Below are 24,544 nucleotides of genomic sequence, written 5' to 3'. Positions count from 1 at the left end.
ATATAAACCGGCATTGTACATAATAACATAATTTATGATATAGTATAGAAATTCTTCATTATATATTATATGATAAAATAAAGTGAAAATACAATTTCAGTCATTTTATTATGTTATTATTTTTGATGATTGTACAATTCTGTATTTAACAATCCACCTTAATCAACTTTAAGTAAGCAATAATTTCTTATGTATTTACATCATCACAGTTATGTCAAAAAGTGTAAATACATTATACAAATTATACGTATATACAAACGTAATATATAAACTACATAAACAATACATTTTATAAGATATTATTTAGAGATATAATTATATAATCACAATCTGTTATAAAACACTTTTTTTAAAAACTTTTTCCTTTTTTTATGAATACATTATAAATGTAATTTCACCATTTGATCAGCAAATTCTCTTTCACTCAACATGTGCCATCTATAGTTCAATATTCTAGATACTTCTTTTTCTGTATTTTCATAACTACGGCTATTTTTTTGAATCCATTGATAATGTTCAGGTGACCAGTTCATAATTTTTAACCAATCCCCATCACATTTTTTTAAAATTGAATATCTTCTGACATATAAACAACGTAAATTCTTTGCTGTAGATACAATTTCTAAAATGGTGGCCGTTGAAATTTTATCTCGAATCATCTGCAGGGAAACATTTATCGTATATACAAGTCTGATAAATTATAAATTCAAATTACTAAATTTTTTATGAGTTAGTTATTTGAAAGGAAGTTATTTGATAAATGTTATTAGCTATATGAAAGGATAAAAAAATACCAAGGAAACCAATCCGTGGATTAATGTAATTGTATGAAGTATTATTCGTTCAAAGACCAGTTATTAACCCAGGCAAATTATTAAATGTGTCATGGTAAAATATTTGTCTCCCACTGATTGGCTTCCAAGTCATTGATACAATCATTGATCTGAATTTAAATCTCTTGTCTTATGTACTATTGACAAATCAGTGATATATTGCCACACAACATATGTACATAAATAGATCCATAGAAGCTGTAAAAAATGTTTTTAATATTTTCAATGTGTTTTTTAAAATTTGCATTATAATATGTGATCTAGTTAAATAACTTACACGAATAGTAATAAATAATTTTGTATAACAAAAATTTGAATGCATGCTATCACACATCATTAAAAGTTTTTGTTAAAATCATAGTGATTTTAAAAAGTGACAATACACATCAGAAATTCAGTCAAACACAAAGTGATACCAGTGTATGAAGGTTTGGACACATTTTGCAAAATTGTACTAGTGCTTCATCCAATCTTTGAGAAAAATTTCTGGGCACAAAATATCTGCTTAGACCTTTAAACGCATATACCTTTATTGTTGATTCAAAAAATGTTCCATGATTAAGAATAGTTGAAGATGAAATCTAAAATATTTAATGTAATTTATTTTCAAATTGTATTTAGCAATATCTTAAATATTTTATGAATTCACACTAACCTGTGTATTTGGAATATCTAAAACAATACTGTGACATGGAATATTCCCATGTTCTAATAAATCAATGGGTAAAAGTACATCTGTAGATTTATGACTTTCCACTTCAAAGTGAACTTTAATGTGGGGATTGTTTCTTTTCATCTTTATCCAAGATTTTCTTGAAGGCTAAATCAATAAAAATTAATTTAATTAAAGTATTTAAAATAATATATTTTACTAACTTATAGTAACTATTACCAATCTCACTGTAGCATCTTTTGGACTATAGCAATTTTGAACAATATGAAGATGTTGCAATTTAGTATATCCAATTAAATCTATTACATCTTCATGAAGATTTTGAGGACTAATAACTAATACCTTCATATAAAACAAAAATGTCATGTTAAACATTGAATATAGATTGGAAGTTTTTTATTCAATAAAACTTACATTTAAATTAATAAATACTCCTACATGTAAAAGAGGGCAATGATATCTTGTAGTATTAATTAAAACCAATTTTGATAATGTCTGAGTACAATTTGCACAGATATCATCCATTAAATGTAAAGCTTCTTTACTATCTAACATGAGATCTATCAACTCTAAGCATTTCAAATTATGTAAATTACGCATCAATCTTTTCAATGCTTCTAATAATTTTCCACCAGTACCAAAAATTCTAATACTATCAGGATCATCTCTGTTTGCCATATTACAAGGAAATGTAAATTTAAGTCGTCGAATATAAGTACCAACTCCTGCCACTGATGTATTATCTGATCCTTGTTTTTCAGTGTACCATGATATCATATTCATAAATTCATAAAGATTATAAAAATTCAACATTGGTTCAAAAACAAGAGATCTAAAATTTCTTCCAACTTTATTCAAACATGTGGAAGTTCTCATATGATCCAAAACATATTGCCAACCACTATGATAATTAAATTTGCCTCTAGTAAGAGTGGTATCTTCTAATGTAAATGTAGACCATACTTTTGGCAATTTAAAAGCACGATACCATGACCTACATACCAAAGATGCATAATATCTTTCACGAATAGTTAAATAAGAAAAAATTTCTTCTAAAAGTATATCAGGTGTTTGATCCCAACAGCTATATATTTTATTTTCTTTCTCTTCTTCAGTATTTTCTTCAATGTCTATATATAATGCTGTAAAATTAATAAACATTTAATATTTCTCATTTTTTTTCATTAATTTAATATAGACATGTTTTTTAATTAATATTGAAGTTATAATGAACTATAATAACGTTTATTTATTTAGAATTTTTATTATTTTATAATGCCGATTCATTTACCGGAAGATTTTTTTAAAAATTTATATTGCATTCAACATATAATTATACAATTAATGATTTGAAAAATAAATTAAAGAGATCATTATTATAATACAAAATTAATAAAATGATGTAGTATAATATATTATTATTTATATTTCATTCTATATCTTTTGACATTTATCATTCAATAACCTATTGCGTTTTAATGCTCACCTCGATCATCTTCATCAAATTTCCAACAGCCTTTGCTCATTTTCATTATGGGATTATTATCCATATTGTATCAAGGTAAAAGTTTATTTTTTTCTGGCAAAGTATTTTCCATGCAATATTTCTAAAAATACACTAAAATTGGAAGGACTGAAAAATTGGATGTCGACTGAACATCTCCATGATGGAACTTAAGATAGGATATTGTTAGATTTTATTCACCATTCTGAATGCTAATTTTCGTATCGGTAAAATTTATGATACTATTTGAATCAACCAATCAAATAATATTAGCGACAGTCATAGATTATCAAGAAGATAGAGTTGATATAATCATTATAAAGTAAAACTTCAAATAAACATACTTGCTATAAAGTATAACAACACTCTAAATATTAGTGACATTATTATAATAATTATAATGGTTTTGATTAATAATTTATTTATGTTAAGGCAATTAATACAAAATATTAGGTCAGTATTATTATTTTAAATGTTAAAAAATAAAATATTTTTTTTTTTATTAAAAAAATAAGAGAATTGAAAAAAAAATTTATTTTATTTAATAGTATTTAATTATTTGTAGATTATTCCATAACTCAAAAATTACAAAAGGATATGAAGGACCTGGTAAGACTACAATGGATATTCTCAATATTCAAAATAATAAAAAAATTTTAATAAATAAGTGTTTACCGGTATAATAAAATTTTATATTATTTTTATTTTTATTATTTTAAATAATGAAATTATACATTTTTATTTGTTTTTTATAGATAGGATTTAAATTGAATGACAATTCATTAATTTTGGGTCCTCTTGCAATTTTTCCTGAAATAATTTTGGCCTGGAATATAAATTCTACAAAAGATATTAATGAAGCCACTTTATCTTTATTCACTATTTTATATCCAACACTAGATCTTTTGATTTTAGGCCTTGAATCTAATTATGAATATAAAAGAATTTTAGAAATAAAAAAAATACTTTTGAAATACCAGATTAAAACTGAGATACTTCCAGTGGAACATGCTTGTGGTATTTATAATTTTTTAAAATCTGATGGAAGATATGTTGCAGCAGGTTTAATACCTCCATTATCTAAAAAATTTAATTCTCATCAGAAGCCACTTCAAAAATCACCTAAAAAATTAACTGAAGAAAAAAATTTAATAGATACTTAAATAAATGAATACCAAAATTCATAAGTTTATATTGATAATAATAATACTATAATATTTATAGAATCATTTATATAGATTAACAATATTATATTAATGTAAGTGTAAAAAAATTTGTATAAAACAATAAAAATAAAAATTAATTATATAAAGTACTTAATATTTAACAAAGAAAAATAAGGTTGTATATGAATATAACCTTAAAGAAACATAGCACCAATCATAAATACGATCATATGTAAATCTAATATTTACATGAAAATATAATATATTTTTAATAAAATATGTTTAATAATTAAAAAGATAAAATTTCTACAAAATATACATATAAATTTAATATATAAATAATATTTTTTATAATTCGAAATTTTATAATTATATTTTTTGTGTAATATTTTCTATAAATTCTTCTGTATTTTACAGATAATATTAATCAATTTTCGACACACGTTGAGGAATCATCAAATTTGGTAAATATAATTATACAAAAATATTTATTATAAATTCAATATATTCAATTATAATATACAAAAATCCATTAAATATTCATTATATTTTAGTGAAACATTATAAAAAAAGAATGAATAATTTAAAAAAAGAAAATATGATAACCAAAAAAATAAAAACTGTAAAAAAAAATAAAAAAGAAAAAATAGTTCCAAAGATGAAATTTCTAAACAAAAAAAAACCAAGGAAAAATTTAAAAAAAAAATTAAACACATTATATGTTGATCAAAAAAAAGAAGAAATGTTAAAAAAAATTAAATCAAAAAAAAATGTTAAACCTATTATATATGATATAAAAAATACATTTAATAATGTTAATAATTATAATAGTACTGAGAATAAGTCAAGATTATCTGAATGTGGTTTTTTTTGGAATGAAATACCTACCTTAAGTTTTTGTGAAACTAAGGGATCATCCAGTGACAGTGAAGATGAAATAGAGCAAAAATCAAAACAGAAAAGCAAGAAATTAAATACTATTGAACGTAGAGAACAAGAAAAGCAAAGAGAACGTGAAATTCGCCAAAGGGAAGAAGCATTAGCTAATAACCAATTGCCAAATTCTGTAGATCAGTTTGACAGATTAGTTTTAGCTAGACCTAATAGTTCAATAATTTGGTTGCAATATATGGCATATTATTTACAAACAACAGAAATTGAAAAAGCGAGAGCAGTTGCAAGGAGAGCAGTAAAGACAATTAATTTCAGAGAAGAAAGTGAAAAATTAAATGTTTGGAATGCCTGGTTGAATTTAGAATCTAAATTTGGTACTTCTGAATCATTAAATGATGTTTTTCAAGAAGCAGTGAGAAGTAATGATTCGTTAAAGATTTATTCCCATATGTTGATCGTTCATGTTGAAGCTGGTAGACAGATTGAATTAGAAAAAACAATTAATACTATAATTGGAAAATTTAAACAAATTCCTGAAATATGGATCAACTGTGGAGAAGCATTATTAAAAATTGGTTTGAAAGATAAATCAAGGCATATTATGCAAAGAGCATTGCAATCTTTACCAGCATCTGAACGTATGTATAAATATATTATTAGATAAAAAGTAAAATAAAACAATAATACAATATTAATTTTGTAGATGTTAACTTAATGGTAAGATTTGCAATTATGGAAAACAAATTTGGGGATAAAGAGAGGTCACAAACATTGTTTGAACAAATTTTGAGTTCCTATCCAAAACGAGTTGATATATGGTCTTGCTATGTTGATTCTTTAATTAAATCTAATGATATTGATATAGCAAGGTAATAATATTTTATCTTTATTAATATCAATCAATTTTTTATTTTTTTAATTTAATTTTATTTTATTTTTATTTTATTAATATATTTATTTTATGATGATATAAAAATATTGTATAAACTTTTATAGGAGAGTACTTGAAAGAACAGTTATTCAAACGCTACCTCCAAGAAAAATGAAAATTTTATTCAAGAAATTTATTAATTTTGAAGAACAGTATGGTACTCAAGAGAGTGTAAACCATGTTCAACAAATGGCTGCAGAATATGTAGAAAAACAATGTAATAAAAATGTTTGATGTCTTTAATAATATAAGTTATAAATCATAAATTATAAATTAAATATTTTGATATATATTTTTTATATTGTCAGTGAAAATTTAGTTGTACAAAACTCAAGAAAATTTGATTTTAAGGTTAATATTTTTATAAATTATTTACATTTACTTTTTAAAAGTTTATTACTATTTTTTTTATTTAAAAATATTATTATTAATTATTATTATGAAAAACATAAATTATTAATTGATAATAATGTAATTGTTAATTATTATTAATTAATTATTTTAATTATTCAATCTGTGAAATTAAATGTCAAATAAATTCGCGGGATTAATGTAATTGGTGATTCGAATTGTGCCGTGGCAGCACTGGTATCAAAATTCCTCCCTAGCAAACAAAACGGCATTTTCTTCTGCGCTAGCGCAGAATGCGGTAGTCGCGAAAGCGATGACTGTCAACGCGGAAATCGGTAGCCTTGTAATCGCCATATTGTTTGCACACACGTTGTGTTAACGATTCAGTAGTGATAATCTCGTGGTGTCGCAAGTGTTTGATAAGCCACGAGAGGGAAGTGTTGAAAGAAAGGTAAATAACTCGAGCCAGAGCTCCGAGGCGGCGAAACTGTCGTTCTGAATCATGTTAGAGATTTATCCAGTAAGAACCATCGTGACGTGATCGACATAAACCGTGTTGTAAATCGATCGTGTCTCGAAGCTATCCGAGCGTCATACGATTAATTCCTTAGCTCAGACACATCAAAAGTTTCAAGTATTCGTTACGGTGACGTCATCGACAGTTCTGAGGGATGGCCCGTGCTTACAAGCATCGCGACGCATCGCCTCTCCTCTTTTTATCTCCGTAAAATCGACCAAGAAACGTAAGCTAAATTCTTCGCGTACTCGACGACATGATCGAAGAAACACGAAAGTGTTCATAACACTGACATTTCCTAGTGAAATCGTTTATACGTACACTTTGGACGAATTAATCGAGTGAAAACCTACTTATATAGAGGCATCAGGCCGTGAGTATTTTTTATTTTTTATTGAATGATTCAAATGTACGAAATACGATTATATATACTTATCGTGGATTTTAACTTTGGAACATGAGAAATGCCAGACTGTTCAAACGTGTCTTTCTCTTTCTTTTCCTTATCGTTTTTCTCTCATTTTATCTTTTTTCCTCATACATCTATCTCCTTTCTTTTCCTTCTTTTCTGTGACCATCTCTTTCTCACTTTCTCACATTTTGGTCTCATGAATACGGGGTTAGGTTACAAATCGAAACAGCTCGATAAAAATATTCAAAGTAGTATCCAAAAATGCTTCTGCATATTTTGTATGATATCATCTTGAAATAAAATTATTATAAATATTTTCCAAAAAAAAAAAAGAAAATGAATAGAAATAAGTGATATATAATGATAGTTAAAAAAGAATTAATAAGCTATTTACATTGAATTATGATAAAATTTTCAAATTACATACTTTGAATTCTATCGAGAAATTTTGAATTTTAATTTTTAAAATTCACATGATTATCAAAATGATATAAAAAATTGAGTTAAAAAAAGAATTAAATATGATAAAAAGAAAATATACGATTACAATATTTTTTGTATGTGACTCAACTCTACATAAAACTCAAACTACATAATAGTTTAATTATAAATCTAGTTTTATTAATGAATTTTAACTTGTATTTATTAAATTTAGTTCTTTTATTGTTTATTAATTTTTTATATTTAATTCATGATAATATATATGAATATCGATATACGAAAAAGAATTTCGAGAAGAAATGCAAGATGGCGATTTCCATTTCATATTCCCGTATTTAAATAATAAACAAATGATATTCTTATTTCTTATATTATTTCTTTTCTTTCTCTTTTGTTTTTCTTTTTCTCTTTATATGGAAAATTATAAAGTTCAATTACATGATCGATTTTTATCGGACGATTTTTTTCTCTTCTACGGAAGAAACGTCATTTCTTCCGTATTGAATATATATATATATATATATATATATATATATATATATATATATATATATATATATGTCGTATATCTTATGTAATGCAACACGTTACACATTCACAAATACAACGAATAGTGTATTATATATATACATATATATATGTATATTTATATGTATATATATTACAAACCATAAGAGAATTCTATCGGTCTTATTAATCATGTTACAAGTGCAGACGTACGCAAACTAAAAGCATCACCACGTGCGAATGTCTGGTTATATATCTATTTTCAGATTTTCCATATATTTCCTTGATCTCGTGTACCATGAATTTTAAAAGAGGCATTTGATTCTTAATATATTTCTTTTCATTACAAGATGATTTAAGATAATTCATTATTCTAAAATAATATATTTTGATCTTTTTTCTCTAATAATAGGAACTTGTTTTTTGTCTTTTATTTACTCTTTTTTTATATTTATAATTTAAATGGGAGGGGGGAAAAAAATAAAAAGTATTAATATAGTGTTATTGTACATTACTTATAAATGCATGACATTATCATCGTATAATTTGAATGCTAAAAATGCTAAGAGACATGTTTCGCCGCGTTTTCGTTGCGTAAACGTATAATCTGCTCTGCCAGGGATCCACGTGTACTGATTCCCATGATGTAATAGGCGTGATCCATTGATCGAATAATGCAAAAAATATTTTATTCTGTCATCTGCGTTTTGAATTAAATTTAAATTATTTAAAATTATTATTGTAAATTCTATATCATAAATATTTAAATGTAATTAAGAAATAATAATTTATGAAGTAAAAATATAAATCAATTTTAATCAATCTTGATTATTTTGAAGAAATATATTTCTCTTGTAAAAATTTTTAAAAATTTATAAAGGATATTTGAAGATATTGAATATAATTAATAAAATCATATGCTTCGCGAATTTACTAGCGTGTTCGTATCATAAGATTAGTTACATAATTTCCAATTGTGCTCTTTATGTGATTATGTAACTGCGTTATTGACTTTGCGAAACGTAAAAGATGACCCGTATAATATCTTTGTTATAATTTTTTCACAAAATAGTTTACATACGCAATAATTTTTTTCTTTCATTTTATTTTCTAAAAATTAAAAATAAATTTGTTATTTAGTTATTATATATCATATATATATATATATATATATATATATATATATATATATTAAAAATATTATAAACATATTCTATGATTTAATAGGAGGATTTAACAGAAAGTAAATAATTTTACTTGTTATACTTCAAGGAAATTTAAGACGTTTCTCATATTGGTTTTGCGCGTCTGATGTATTCCGGTGAAAACTGGGATACTTGCCAAAATCGAGGAAAAAATGTGACTGCTTTCTTGATGCTAGATATTTGGCAAAGATTTGGATTCTTTTCCTGAACGATGCACGCGCGATTTTTGTGCCACCATTAATTTTAAAAATAAAATTATAATTAGTTCAATTAAATATTGTGATAAAAAAATCCTATACATTTTACAAGTAATATATTTAAAATAGGATTTACTTAACATGCGCTGGTAATGTAGTTTCCTTTTCTTAAACTGTTATTTTATAATGAGATAAGATGTATAATATCAAATTGCAACCTATTTTTTAAAAATTTTTTTAACAATGATCATTTATTCTTTTACTTCACTTAAAAAAAATTGCTAACCATAATATTTCGATTAAATTTAAAATCATCGGAATCTATTTTCGTTAATTGATTAATTCAATAAATCCATCAATTATTATATATTTGTATGATATTGTTTCATTTTCCATCTCATGCATAGTTATTTTAATTTTATTTTTTATTCGAATTTTTTATTTAAAATTTACATAAATGTAATTAATATAAATTTAAAAAAAATCGATTTTTAGAGCAATTGAAAGAAAAGAAATTAACAATATTATATTACTGTAGAACATAAAAATAAAACATTGAATAATTAAAATATATAATATTTATATATTGTGTTATTTTTGTACGATTTTTCACTATTGTGTGCTAATAATTTATTAAGTTTTTTATGAATTAACTTGGTCAGTGTATAACATAGTTAAAACAATAATACTCGTTCAAAGCAGAACGCGTAGTTAACCTTTCTTCTTCTTCTTCTTCTTCTTCTTCTTTTTTTTTTTTTTATCAGCTCAAGGTCAGTCTGCTTTTTTTAGCACGACCCAGTAACCTCTGGCATTTCTTCATTTTGTATTCTCATTCTTCTTTGCGGAATTTGACAGTTGGAGTATCGACGGTAATATTCCTTCTTCCCTTTGTAATTTATTCTACACGAAGACTAAGCGGATCGATATTCGGTTGATCGCATAACGCAATGCGGTTTCCGTTTCCAACGTCACATGAAGATTCGTTATTTTTTTGTGAGCACCAGATAGATTCTTCTATAGAGAAAAAAAAAAAGGGACAAAGCGAAGTAACTCGCAGAAAATGCAAGGTTGACGCAGAAGCTGAAAATCATTGTATTTCCTTTGTTCTTTTGAAAAGAACAGAGAATCACTTATCGATTTAAGTTTTGATATAATTATATTTGTAATATGTATCATTTGAATTATAGGATTATTTTAATTCATATGTTTGAAGTGAAATATGAAGATTAAAGCGTGATTGAATTTTGAAAATGGAAAAAGTCCGATAATTTTATTTTCATGTTATTTAGATTTTTTGAATCATCATTTTATTGTTATACAAATCACATTTTATTAGATTCAAGTTTGTTGTATTTCGAGAGATATTTTTATTGCTTAATTCTTTCAAAAGTCTTCTTACCTAATGTTCTCAAGTGGCTGATATTTTATGATATTATGAAGTTACACCAGTTTCTTCGTATATTCAAATAACAAAGTCTATTTACAAATTTAGCAATCGATCTTGATAGAAATCAATAGTAAATTTAATTCATCTCTCAACTGTTTCAAATCATTCAATATTTTATTATCATGTTTAAGTTGGTTATGCAGAATTTATACTTATCAAGTGCTTCTCTCTTAAATCCTCCTCAAAGTACTCGAGTAATCATCAATCGGTAACTACATTATCTTTCGGTAAGAAAAAAAAACATCCTAACAATAGCATTAGAATCATGAAAACAGGTTTAAATAATTTCTTCTCGGGAAAGCTCAGACGTACATTTTCGGAATATCTTACGTAGATTATATCAGCATTTTTAGAAAATTCTTTAAAAATTATCTCAGTCGATAAACTGACCAATCTCTCTTACATTGTGTTGGAATTCAGGAAGGGGTTTCTATAGAAGAAAGAAAGAGAGAAAAAGAGAGAGATTGTGAGACTGGTGAGACCCGGGTGCAATGTCGTATCACCGTGGGGGCCAGGCGGGCGCCGTAGCAGTTTCGTACAGCACCAGTCCAATGGCACCGCATTCTCCTAGCAGACGATGTTCCAGCAATAACAGCGGCAACAACAGTTCCGCTATTGGCACCTCCACCTCGAAGCTGAACACCTACAGATCTACTGCTTCCTCGTCGATCTTAGATCGACCAACAAATTTCTACTCGACATCGTCGTCGACGTCATCGTCGTCGGGCAGCTCGGGCTTTCGTTCGAACTATACGACCGAGTACAGGCGATCCTACTGCCCATCAGGCAGGTGAGTTTCTTATCGTTTCTTTCGAAAAAATTCTTTCTTCTCCATGTGTGTCCCCCCCTCCCCCTGTTCAGGATTCTGTTAATGGATTCCAGGGATCGGCAATCACGTGCAATTTGGTTGGAATTTAGGAACAAAGATGTCTAACCCTTTGTTGACCCTATTAATTTTAAATAATCATACGCGCCTCAAAATATTTTCCTATTATCTGTTTTATTATTATCCGATTTATCGGTATGAAAGTATATTAATCGTATTTGTTTAAGATATGTGCGCAAAGGGTTGGTTCTTTCGGTGAACATGTGGAATATTGATACTGAAAAGATGAAAATTGAAAGAAGTCTAATAAAGAGGAAAGTTGGTTGAAGAAGAAGACATTTTATTACCGTCGATACTCCGTCCATTCATGGATGAATGTACTTCCCTCAATTATTCTTCTTCTCAATTATTTTGTCTCTTTGGATCATTAAGATTATTTTCTTTATTATTCTTGAATAATTTTAAAAAACTGATTGATTACACCAAGGTCATTATATATCACATTTTATATATCATATATAAAAATTAAAATTAAATTTCATAATCACCATAATTACGTGCTGCCGATCCTGAATTTCCTGATACAATATAACGAGATAAAAGAATTGTTAATTAAATGGTTGATACTCGATCGGCCCTACAGTTTCTACTCATCAACGGGTACGAGCATCCGAAGGAGTTACTTATCGGAATACAACCGGTCTCGCTGCTCACCCACAAGGTGAGCAATCCCCATAAACAGGGGGTAAAAAGGCAATCGGGATCAGTAGCTACAAGATGAAGGCCTCGATAAGTTTTTATCGATTTTATACATATTTCCTTGATTTCTCCCATTTCCAGTTACAATTTGATTAAATAATTATCTCTCTCTCTCTCTCTCTCTTTGGTTTAACGCTCTGCCGATTTGCTTTTTTCAAATTTATTTTTGTGCTAGTATCGAGATAATATAACGAGAATGATCCTAAATTAATCAAGTAATAATAATATATAGTATAATTTTGTTTAAGTTTTTTCTTTTATGTATTTTAAATTTTACAACATTTTTATATTGAACTAATTATACCTGTAGCCTTTAATTAAGGCTTTGGATTTTTATTTTCTCTAAGTTTTTATTAATTTACTTTCTAAAACATTGAAATATGTATATTATATATGTATATTATTTTTAATAATTGATCAATTTATTAATATCTATCACTATTAATTCACTATTTATTTTTCTGTTATTTATTTTCAATATTGCACGATGAATAATTATATAATTGAATAATTATATTGAATGAAATTTAAAAATTTTCTTCAAATTTTTGTGCAATTGTGCTCACTTGGTTATATAGAACGTGCAATCTTATGACCTTGCTATATCATAAAGATTCTATTTTTACATAACATAATAATACATCTATATAAAATAATGCAAAAATAACATAAATTGTTCCTTTTTATTTAGATTTCTAAAAGAATGTAGATGCGTAGATAGATATGTATTTAAATTAAAATTTTAAATTGATCTGCTTTATTTCTGCATCATCACTTTTTGCATATATTTTAACTAAAATATTAAACGCAAATATTATTTGTATCCTTACTGCTTGGTGCATGACTAATAGCCACGTTTAGAATGAAAATTTTCAAATGTTAGGGAAAAAAGAATCTGGTGGTGATTGCTGAGAGTGCTGTAATTGTATGCTGTCGGCAGAGCGTTCAAAGCAACATCAACTCTTGTTGCTCAAAGAATACATGTAATTATTATGAGACGATGGTGAAATTCCCTAGATCTTCTATCTTCCTTTCTATCTACCTTCGTGTCAATTACGTTTTTTCTGTTGCATAGAATATGACTAGACTAAAGACTTTAGATAAAATAGTTATGGTATTATAAAGATATCATATACAGTGGGCAACAGGTATTCCGACAACACCTTTTACAATGCGTCAATTACTTTTGTCCGTGTCACAATGATCCAATTAGGGAGGTGCGGTACATAAGTCCCCATTTCTATGGTATGGTCGAGCTGACGGCAAAGGTCGAGGTCGATGGTAAATAGGTACAAACTTGCATTGGCAGTCTCAGAACTAGTTATATATAATTCCACGGGATCTTGTCTGTCCACTTGCCCCTGATGCAAGATAGTATGTATTTTGTTTGTTCTTTGAACTAAAAATTTATCCTTCTTTTTTAATGTAACATTAAATGTGTGTATACATATATACATACATAAAATTAGAGTCTTCAAATTTGTTAATCACATTGTAACTAAAAAACACATAAAATGCAAATGATTACTTGTTATTTGGATTGATTTTGGAATGATTAAAAAATTCTTAAAATTGAATATAGTTCCTTTTCCAATTTCTATTTCCAAAGTTTTATCTGCTAACACATAATATCAAATTGATTAATGGAATATAATATATCTTCTCATCTCATAGATACATTGGAAGTTCATTCATCAAGAGAAATGAAAATATAAATCATTATTAATTATTAAGCATAAGAAAATAGTGCAAGAAAGAAAAGAAAAAAAAATCTAATATTACAACAAATATTTGTAGAAAATTTTCAAATTGTTACAACGAATCTATATAAAAATGCAGAAGCTAGGGCAAAGTCCAATCCCCATGACGCGAAACAATGAGATAAACAATCGCGTGAAATATAAATACACAGGTTGATCGCGATTGACACGATGGAAGCGTGGCGGAAGACCTTGACCTCGCTTCGAATTGTCTTCTGGTGCAACGTGTGGCGAGACAAAGAAGAGAAAAGACACTTACTTTCTCTTCGACATCTCGTCTCACTTTACCGCAATCAGATATCTAGCGCACGTGTCTCGCGCGCGTGCGCGCGCGCGCGCGAAAGATGCGTGTATATTTTAAATATCTAGTGCGTGTTCCCGACACTATTTCCAAATCCACGAACGGTGCCACGTATCTGATTCAGTAACCTCCAAACCTCGAAGAAGATCTGGTCAGCATGTAGGCCAGCGACATCGACCTATCCGTTCATATATCGATTTTTTTTCCCCCTCCCCTCCTCTATATTCCACGCGAGAGAATTATTTTCGTACTCGTGGATCATTTTATATTTTCCCAATCTTCCCATTTCTCGAGACTCGAAACTTGTTGAAACAGTTTTGCATCCTTAATAACGAGGATCATTTGATTTTTAGAGGAAGAGTTATATTTTAGAAAATTTAGTAAAGTAAATTTTTCGCGATTAATAAAATTCGCTTCTTTATTTTTATCATTAATTAGTAACTAATACGCACGCGTACAAAGAAAATTGCTTATTCGTTTAGTGCGTGCGTGTGTTTATGAACGTGTTTCCCGTGATGTGTTGGCCGGTGATTACGTAATTCGAAGAAAGAGAGGGTAGTCCTTGGCCGCTGGCCCAGCCGAATGAAAAGGATGTTCGCAATATTCACATTGACTGAACGTTTGCAGGTCAGTTTCGTCGTCGGCGTACAGCAGTACGGGTAGCGGTAGTGGTACGGGCACGAATGTGACGACGAACGGAACCAGCGGCACTAGATTCGGCTTGTCTACATCGTCGTCCTCATCGAGCATCTCTGCCGGCGGTTCGTCCAGAGACAGAGGGATCCCCGAATCCTCGTCTAGGCTAGAAATAACGGCGGACTTGATCAGGTATTCGCCGTCCGGTTACATACCGAATATCCGTCAAACGAGCAGCACCACTGGCAGCACCAGTGGGATCCACCATCATCATCACCATCACCACCAGTGGAAGCACCACTCGACCGGTTCGTCGTTGACGGAGTTGTTCGGTGGTGACGATCGTGACGTAGCCGTCGAACGTACCGGCAGAGATCATCGTCCAGAGTCGTCGCTCTCCTCGTCCTCCTCGTCATCTTCCTGCGCCGTTGGTGGTGCACTCTGGTCCAGGTCGAAGAGAAGGCCACTGTCCAGCAGCACGGTGCTCAACAGCGGGCATGCACGCGCGGACAGTGCCGCGTCGCCTGGCGAGGTAACGATTAACGAGCGCGCCACGATCCGCGACCTAGACGACGAGGACGACGACGACGACGACGACGATGACGACGACGACGACGATGACAACGACGACGACGACGAGGACGAGGACGGGAACAACACCGACGACGATCAACACAACAACAACAATAATGGGAATAACAGCAGCGGTGCCGAGGACACGTGCGATTCCGCTCGATATGGGTCGAACAATAACAACAACAACAACCGTGACCGTGACCGCGACCGCGACGACAAGGACGACAAGGACGACGGGGACGACGAAGACAAGAACAAGCTGAACAACCGGCATCATCGCCAACAGCAGCAGCAACGCGGTGCTGCCCATCGGATCGACGAGGTTTCACCAGCTAAGCGTAACCTCTTGTCGTCTATACCCGGTGGCGGTGCTGGCGGTGCTGGTTTGATCGGTGTTAAGCTCGACTTGCTCACTAACCTAGCCACTAATCCGAGTAACGGCCAACTGCTGATTAACAACAACAACAACGGTCGGAAGATTATCCAAGAAGGTGTGGAAGAGAAGGAGGAAGACGTCGAGATCAAAGACGTCGAGGGCGGGAATCGTGGCGAGGTAATACACGGGATCAACGAGGCCGCCATCTCTGTCGACGCGATTGCGTTCCTACGTGGTGGTCGTACCGGGGATCCAGAGTGTCTCGAACACGGTGAGGAGCAACGGACCGCGTCTACCTCGTACGATATCGATCAGACCGGGTTCGTAGGCGGCATTACGCCGCCCATCTTGCAAAACGGCGTGGCGGGAAGACCGTCCGGTACTTATGGGGACGACCCATCCGTGCCTTCTACATCCAGGAGACCGGATGGTCACTTCGCGGGGACAAACACTGCCAGTAATCTGACTTCCTCGTCGCCCACCGCACCGTCCACGGCTCACCAAAATCTCTATCGCGGGGTCGTCGATCAGTTTGTGAGTGTTCCCCAAGTAATTAATTATTCAGTGGATGGGATATCGTATAGATCTCTTCTCTTCACGAAACTTTTTTTTTTTTTTTACTTGTCAGAATCATCGATAAATGTGTGTTCTAAGAAAGAGTAAGATACAGTTTGTACACGATGTATATTATAGTGCACTAAATTTTAATTCTGCAATTTTTTTTTTTTTTTTTTAATAAGTATTTTATATAGATATCTTTCCATTTTTCAACAGCTCTTTTTCTATTTTAAATCTTTTGTTTCATTCTAATGTTCTATTATTAAAAAATATCTGTCATTCAGCGGCAAATAGTAATACTAAACGCGGCCAAAAACGTACCGCCATCTTTTTCAATGTATATTTATGTGTGTGCGTGGTTATGACGCATCACTGTATTTCATGACTCGCCATTTTTTCGACTTATAGAGAGTTCAGTGGCTCGTAACGACACTTTAGTGATATATATATATATACATGTATATATATATATATATATATATATATATACATACATATATATATAAAGTACATAATAGTGGTGGTAAATGGAAAAGGAGGGACAACGTTAGCTTATATGTATGTACTTTCATTGCTCGTTTAGTATGTTCGTGTTACGAAACGCGTTCATGTTTTTCTTCGAGCACACACAACTCTGTTCGATGGTTAGTCGCGAGAGCTGCCTTTTATTAATAGATCGGAGCTCTCCGGGAAGGGGAAAGAGAGAGAAAAAGAGAGAGTAAACCGGCGATCAACGGATGTCTCATAACATAACGGTACCTAGTAATAACGGGTGTTCTGTGTTCGGAGTACTTATGCGTATATACACATATATATATATATATAGTGCAAGTTTATCTTGGTTCATCCGCTGCTAGAAGCTACCATTTCTGCGTGGGGAATGTCAGTGAGCGAGATGCATTTCTTCACGACACGAGCCATCTCTATACTCGATGACAACGAATAGTGTGCCAGTTTCGTATGGCCATGCAGTGAGAGAAAACTATCTAAATAGGATATCATTGAAACGTATAACATCGAAGAAATTCTCATTTAACGGCAGAAAGTTTTGCACGATTATTGCACTGTGATGTTATTTCATCTTCCGTGTGTCGTTTTTCAATTTTCGTAAATTTAAAAATATCTCCAAACAAATATGACGACCGTTTGTTCGTCTCGAGATATAGTTGGTATGGTAAATGAATATGAAGATGAGAAAAAAATTGAGTATAAATTACTTGATACGCAGGAACTGGCGCTTCTTGAAATGCGTCATGCAGTCGAGTTATAACGTGTAAACTGGCTTATATCCAATTGATAGGCTGGGGGTTGTGGTGCGTGTGGGTAATAATTATTTTGCTGTTCGTGTACGCGTTCCTGCTGGGTGTTGCGGCTCCTCTGACGACCCAGAAACATGTCTCTTCCGGTGTGTATACAATACAGTTCGGCAATTCCATAGTGACCACGCGCGCTACTCTCCAGCCTCCAGCCATTTGTTTAAAGGTGAGTATCCATGAAAAGTATAAGGAAAGAGATAAAAAAGAATATATACTTAGTTCCGGCCAAATGACGTATAGATGTCGTTGTTTGCACTGTTTTTCCACGGTTATTCAACCTGTTAGATATTTACGCTGTCTTTCCTTTTCTGAATATATATACTTATATTGGGCATACATTTGGAACAAACCAAAAACCGCTGAGATTAAATGCATCAAAAAATGTACGTACTGTGTGGAATTTCTTCTATCTTTTTAAAACCAATGATACATATTACTAATCTATATAATCTGTCTAAAGCTAATCGATTTTTCTGCATAGCACGTATTCCTAAGGTTATATCGACTTCGTGGTATATGTGTGGGTGTGTTTATATGTATGTGTGCGCGTGTATGTGTGTATGCGCGTGCGTGTGTGCGTATGTGTGTGTGTATACGTACGTGTACATGTATTCATATGACATGCTCTTGTACCGCAAGCTAGACACCGCCACCACTAAAGAAATAAATAACTAGCCGTGCTTAGAACAGCGTACGCGACGATATTTGACGGTTTTTGTCTTCTGTAAAGTCTTCTCGTAGAATTCCTACGAAAATGAGATTAGATTTAAAAGAAAAAAGAAAAAATAACATTGATTTCTATCTTACAGGAAGGAAGCCCTACGAATAAATCGGCTCGTAATCGATTACAGGCGCATCGCGATGAGCGATGTGGACTAAACGGATTACGAAATATCGGGAATACAGTAAGTATATATATATATATATATATATTATATATATTTAACGAATAAATTAAGAATTGTGAATATCAAAAATTTTTTTTGTAAATTTTTACAGCTATGTTTTCTTTTTTTTTTTTTTTTTCAATTAACGATAATAAATAAAGGAACAAATTTTTTTATCTTGATATTTTTATTTTGCAGTGTTTCATGAACAGTGTGATCCAATGTTTGAGCAATACGAGACCGTTACTGGAATATCTGCTGAACGAACAGTACCTCGCTGATATAAACACTACCACAAGCAGTATGAAAGGAGCATTGATCAAAGCGTTTAGTCAGGTGATACATGAGTTATGGGAAGTGGGTGGTGATCTCGTGGTTAATACGACGGCGCTCAAATCTCAAATACAAAGATTCGCACCACGTTTTATGGGATACAGCCAACAGGATGCTCAAGAGTTTCTTAGGTATCTATTAGAAGGATTACACGAGGATGTGAACAGGGTGACGGTGAAACCGCAACCGATACTCACGGATATTCCTGAAATGTACACGTAAGTGAATTTTTAATTCTATCTATGAAGGGTAAGAAAGAGATATAAGAAACAATTAATTAAGATTTTTATATATACATGCGCTAATTTTTATTTCCTTTTGTAAATAGAGACAGTCAGAAGGCAGTAGAAAGCTGGAAACGCTACTTACGTAGTGAAGATAGTATGATAGTGGACGTTTTCGTGGGTCAATTACGTTCGTCGTTACATTGCACTTCTTGTGACCATGTGTCAGTCACATTGGATCCTTTCTGGGATCTCAGTTTGCCAATACCGGCTAGAAGTGGTACAGTGAAGTTGAGCCAATGTTTGGAGCATTTCACGCGAGAAGAGGTGCTCGACGGTGATGAAAAACCGACTTGTTCCAAGTGTCAGATGAGGAGAAAGTGCACGAAAAGTTTCAGCATACAAAAGTTCCCGAAAATTCTTGTTATTCGTATCCTTTTTCTTCTATAATTTAAATCTAAGGTTAAACTAAAGAAAATATATTGAGTTCATTCAATTTGATTTACTATTAATATTGCAATAGTTTAATTCAAGTGTTTTTAATATTTCTTTTAAGATTGTATTATTTTTTTTTTTCGTTATTTCCTTAATGAAATGCATTACAGACTTAAAACGTTTCTCACCAATGGAACGATTCCGCAGCAAGCTAAATGTGATGGTAGATTTTCCATTGACAGGTTTGGATCTCAGTGCCTTTGCTGCGCCTAGAGTTCCGGGTTGTACGTACAATTTATACGGTGTCGCGAACCATTCGGGCACAACACACTCCGGTCATTACACAGCATATTGTAAGCATCCATACTCGGCAGAATGGCACGAGTACAATGATAGCCGGGTGTCCGCGGTTCCAGCGCGATCGGTCGTTTCCAACGAAGCCTACGTACTGTTCTACGAGCAGCAGCCTCACAGCTCTCACTTGTAACCTTACGCCATGCTTAGAGTATGAAAAAAAAAAAAAAAAACGACCATCTTGCCTCTCAATACCTCAGTCCAGCATATAGTATAAAAAAAAGAAAACCGACAAAGAGAAAAGAAAAAATTAATAATAAGTGAAACTATACTTTATCGTGTGGTATTGAAAAGCGACTAAACATTGAACGTTGAGGTCGTTTTTATCGAGAATAAAAAACGGATCGTGTGTGTATTGTGTGACTATTGGCGATAATCATGTTTCCATTAAAGCCAAAATTTTGTTTTTCCTCGTGGATATTAGATATATCTCATTCGTGGTCCAGTCATTTTTACTTCGGCTTCTTTAGAAACCAGACACTTTAGTGCATTTTCCGATACGGAGGTTTATTACAAAATAGTCCTCTGAAAGATTAATAAGATGCTTAATATGAGCAAAACATTTTTCAGAAGTTACAAAGTTACAAGCAGAAGATCGTACCAGAATCCTGGAATTGTCATTTTTTTGAATTTTCATCACTTTTTTTTTTTTCTTACACTTTTCTCTATTTTTCTCTATATAGTTTCTTTACTTTTTTTTGTATGAAATAAATAATCATGTTTCGAAAACGAGATTTGCCAGATAGGTTTAACATAAAAAAGTATAATACATAATACATATATAGTATATTTGATATTTGAAGTAATATGAACAGAAAATCATGACTTCGCCAAAGATCACGTATACGGAATAAAAAAAAAAGCGCTTCGGATGTCTAGTTACTTTTGAATAGACGATATAGTAAAAAAAAAATACATCTATCCTCACTCCTTCACTGAACACCTGGCAATCTACAGCTATTTACTTTTGTAAAATATTTTGTTTAATAATATCATAGTCAAGAGTTATTTATTTAATTTATGGAAAGAAAAACTGATAAAATATTAATATATTCGATATGGACGAATATAATATATATAAATATATATTATTATACGTATTACATACCAATAAAAAGTAACAAAGATTAAGGGAAAAAATGAACAAATCAAATGGTTTTTCTTGTGTCGTATTATAGTTTCCGTTCTTACCTCTACAGAAAAAAAAAAAAAAAAAAGAGAAGGTATCAACGTTAGTAAATATACATACTTAGGCAATCGGAAAAAGAAGTCTTAAAATAATAAGTCTAAAAGAAATGTTATACTTAAAAATTATACATTGTTTTTTTTTTCTTATTTGTTTATCTATAAAAAATATATTTCATCATATTTGGAAAGTTTACGAATTTTTAAAAATTGAAAATCGTATTCTTAATATAGCTTCATTAAATAAAACTCTTCAAAAAATTCAACAAATTTATTGATATTAATAAATTATATAAAATTTCTCACCAATTATTCGATTTCCATTGTAAAAATTGTTATCACAAATGAATTATTGTACATTATCAATCTTCCAATCAAAATGTCCTTTTTATCCTTACTATTAACTATTCAAAAATTTCATAGGAAAGATCAATGAAATGGGAAATTAAAGTGAATTTTTATCATAAAATATTCTTTTTGAACAACGTAAAATTATTTATTATTAAATAATATAAATTTCATTATAAATACTGACTAACATTATCTTTTTTATTTAACGTAAAAATGATATAAATTCGTGATTTTTTAATCAATAATTGCGCAAGCGCAAAGTATCTATCAGAAATGAATCTTGTTTCTCAGTCAATTCGCGACAATCGTGATGCGAGATTCGCGATACAGATGGCGATGTTGCGCTTGCTAAACAAGTTTGCCACGCGTGCCGGCGAAATAGTGGAAATCGTCATCTCGTTGCCGGTTCGTGTTCGTCAGTTTCCCCTTCGTGCACATATATGTCTGTGAATTGTGGTATGCGCTGGACATGCAGCCCATATACATGTACACGTGCCCCGGGGGGTAGGGTTTCTAGATCCCTTGTTCTTTCCGTCGCGAAAAGAAGGGCTTTTTGCAATCGACTGCCAGTCTGTGTGCCTCGAATTCGTGAAGGAGATACGGTTCGAGTATGTGAATTTGACGATACGTGGACAAATAGTGTAACTTCCGTTGAAAAGGATTTCTGAGTTACATGCTCTTTATTTTACGTGAATTCCTGCGAAAAAAACTTGCTTATTCGCGAGTGATATTAATGCATCTGATGCAAATTGTTCATTAGATTGTTGAAATAGCCTGATCGTCTCGAAATTTGAATTCGAGAGAGAAATTTAAGATCAGTAGTGATGAGAACAAAGTATTCGCGAGCAATGGCCGATATTCAAGAAATTATTGACTGTCTAAATCTATACGTGTTAGTACAGAAATATATTTCAAATACATACTCGAATTTTTGATATTTCTACAACAATTGATAAAATCCTACCTCAAAATTCTGTACACATCCTCGTTAAAACTGCTACGATTCTTTTCATTTATTCTTTGATCGAGGCAAATGTTTATTTCATTCACAAATAAATTTAAAATTGAAGAGTGTTCTAAATAAATTGTATAAAAATTCATGTGAATATTTGTGACGGGTATGCCGATTTGGCGGTACGTCCCTGGTCCCCGTCGTAGAGGCAGAGAGACACGACGACGACTGGCCGAAGAAACGAGAAAAGGCACCGGGTATGCGTGAGGGCAGTGATCTCTCAGGGAGCGGCGACCTGACGTACGAACGAACGGTGTGTGATAGATATAGGATATATACTTACTTCATCATGTTTTTTTCTCTGCTATTTCCTATGTCATTGGATTTTCTACATACGGATCCATAGGATGCAACAATGTTCCTGTTTTAACTGCACTATAGAGGTAAAGATCAGAATTTGCACTTCCGCTGTTTCCTGCCGTTTGATTTTAGCACGCGTTCTTGATAAATAATGAAAAGCAACGGGATCAAGTTCAGTATGCGAATCAATTCGAAGAAGAATAATGGAAGTGAATTCATTTTATTAGAAATTGATATTTACTTGAATAAATATAATTTATTTACATAGTGTAATTAATGAATTTTTAATATTAATTTCATTGTTTGAATATTAATTGTCTTGGTGGCAGCACCCTCCAAGAATCGTAATTCAGATATCGATATTGATAGTTAACAAAAACTTTTTAAATTTCGAGATATAATTACACGGCAGATTTCGAGTATGTAAGAATAATCGAAAATATTTATTTTTTGATCCCTGTTATATTAAATAAAATAAAATATTTCAAATATTTTCTAACGATAAAGTGTTCGCCATTAAAAGTGATATTTGAAAAGATACAAATTCTTATTTCCAAGTAGGTATAAATAGAATGCTTTTCTGAGTATCGATTAACATGTTACTCGTATAACTGAAAATCGATTTTTATCGATCCATTTATCATTGCTTGCGATTCTCGAGCGATCCAAATATGGCAAACGATGGTGGACAAGTTCAAGTTATATTATCAATGTTCAAGTATAATATTATGGAATTATTCAATCATACGAAATTAAAGAAGCGAAAAGAATTTATAGATTACACAAATGAAACATAGAAGAATGAAGTCATTAGGTCAGTTTCATTATCAATAAATACATATATGACTATTTACATTGCATCATAAATATTTTTTGATTTCTTGAGAATAGATTTAAAAAAAAATGGCAATTTTTAAAAACATAAAATATTTAAAAATAATAAATTAATTGAAAGATAAATGATGAAATAAATGGTAATTATTTTAATATAACTAGTAATTCTAACTTTCATATCTTATTACTTATTATTATCTTATTATGGATATTTAATAATTAATGATTATAAAAAATTATTTATTACAATTTTATGTGTAATTTATTCCTATTGTTTTTTTTTTTTTTTTCAAATAAATCGAGCCTGACATTAGTCTAGAATGTAATTTTCGATCTTTCATAGAATCTCCATCTCAAGAAAACTGACGGACATTGCAAGGGCCAGCCTGCACCATCTATTCCAAACTTTTCTTCCCCATACCTTGGCGCATGGGGCGGGGCCG

At 31.0% G+C, this 24,544-nt stretch overlaps 4 protein-coding genes and 1 long non-coding RNA gene across 16 annotated transcripts; 3 read left to right on the top strand and 2 right to left on the bottom strand.

The window, feature by feature from the left end:
- Nucleotides 1–89: 89 nt before the first annotated feature.
- Nucleotides 90–3,239, bottom strand: LOC552431. 5 transcript variants are annotated; one of them, XR_001703904.2, is made up of 7 exons: nt 2,993–3,239; nt 1,921–2,648; nt 1,726–1,848; nt 1,489–1,653; nt 1,111–1,414; nt 795–1,031; nt 90–659 (listed from the first exon to the last, which is right to left on the bottom strand). XR_001703904.2 is itself a non-coding variant. In XM_624805.6 (6 exons), exons 1-6 carry the CDS (start codon nt 3,054–3,056, stop codon nt 381–383), a joined length of 1,524 nt encoding a protein of 507 aa, XP_624808.1. In that variant the 5' UTR covers nt 3,057–3,234; the 3' UTR covers nt 90–380. The 5 variants fall into 5 exon arrangements, 2 of the variants coding, with proteins under 2 accessions (XP_624808.1, XP_006564615.1); XR_410000.3 differs by having other exon boundaries at nt 1,250–1,414; XM_624805.6 differs by lacking the exon at nt 795–1,031 and having other exon boundaries at nt 1,250–1,414; nt 2,993–3,234.
- Nucleotides 3,240–3,324: 85 nt separating this feature from the next.
- On the top strand, nt 3,325–4,453 carry LOC102656215 (NADH dehydrogenase [ubiquinone] 1 alpha subcomplex assembly factor 3). The gene is made up of 3 exons (XM_006564553.2): nt 3,325–3,463; nt 3,576–3,687; nt 3,766–4,453. Exons 1-3 carry the CDS (start codon nt 3,411–3,413, stop codon nt 4,171–4,173), a joined length of 573 nt encoding a protein of 190 aa, XP_006564616.1. The 5' UTR covers nt 3,325–3,410; the 3' UTR covers nt 4,174–4,453.
- A 427-nt stretch (nt 4,454–4,880) lies between these two features.
- LOC107964835 (protein RRP5 homolog) lies at nt 4,881–6,557 on the top strand. Its single transcript, XM_016913485.1, has 3 exons — nt 4,881–5,708; nt 5,774–5,939; nt 6,067–6,557. Exons 1-3 carry the CDS (start codon nt 4,919–4,921, stop codon nt 6,233–6,235), a joined length of 1,125 nt encoding a protein of 374 aa, XP_016768974.1. The 5' UTR covers nt 4,881–4,918; the 3' UTR covers nt 6,236–6,557.
- A 76-nt stretch (nt 6,558–6,633) lies between these two features.
- LOC408964 (ubiquitin carboxyl-terminal hydrolase Usp2) lies at nt 6,634–21,643 on the top strand. Of its 8 annotated transcripts, none has more exons than XM_026442326.1 (9): nt 6,634–6,803; nt 11,499–11,868; nt 12,548–12,625; nt 15,352–16,846; nt 18,260–18,352; nt 18,996–19,091; nt 19,272–19,624; nt 19,735–20,060; nt 20,236–21,643. In XM_026442326.1, the coding sequence occupies exons 2-9, from the start codon at nt 11,570–11,572 to the stop codon at nt 20,550–20,552; spliced, it is 3,057 nt and encodes a 1,018-aa protein (XP_026298111.1). In that variant the 5' UTR covers nt 6,634–6,803; nt 11,499–11,569; the 3' UTR covers nt 20,553–21,643. The 8 variants fall into 8 exon arrangements, with proteins under 8 accessions (XP_026298111.1, XP_026298113.1, XP_026298110.1 ...); XM_026442325.1 differs by having other exon boundaries at nt 6,663–7,242; XM_026442328.1 differs by lacking the exon at nt 12,548–12,625.
- LOC113218942 lies at nt 21,595–23,350 on the bottom strand. Its single transcript, XR_003305177.1, has 2 exons — nt 22,920–23,350; nt 21,595–22,652 (listed from the first exon to the last, which is right to left on the bottom strand). It is a non-coding gene; the product is annotated as an uncharacterized LOC113218942 (long non-coding RNA).
- Between the last annotated feature and the right edge of the window lie 1,194 nt (nt 23,351–24,544).

Source organism: Apis mellifera, linkage group LG8, assembly GCF_003254395.2.
Source record: "Apis mellifera strain DH4 linkage group LG8, Amel_HAv3.1, whole genome shotgun sequence".
In the NCBI taxonomy this organism is placed as follows: Eukaryota; Metazoa; Arthropoda; class Insecta; order Hymenoptera; family Apidae; genus Apis; species Apis mellifera.
Note: the sequence above shows the minus strand (reverse complement) of the source record. Positions and strands in the feature narration are given on the sequence as shown.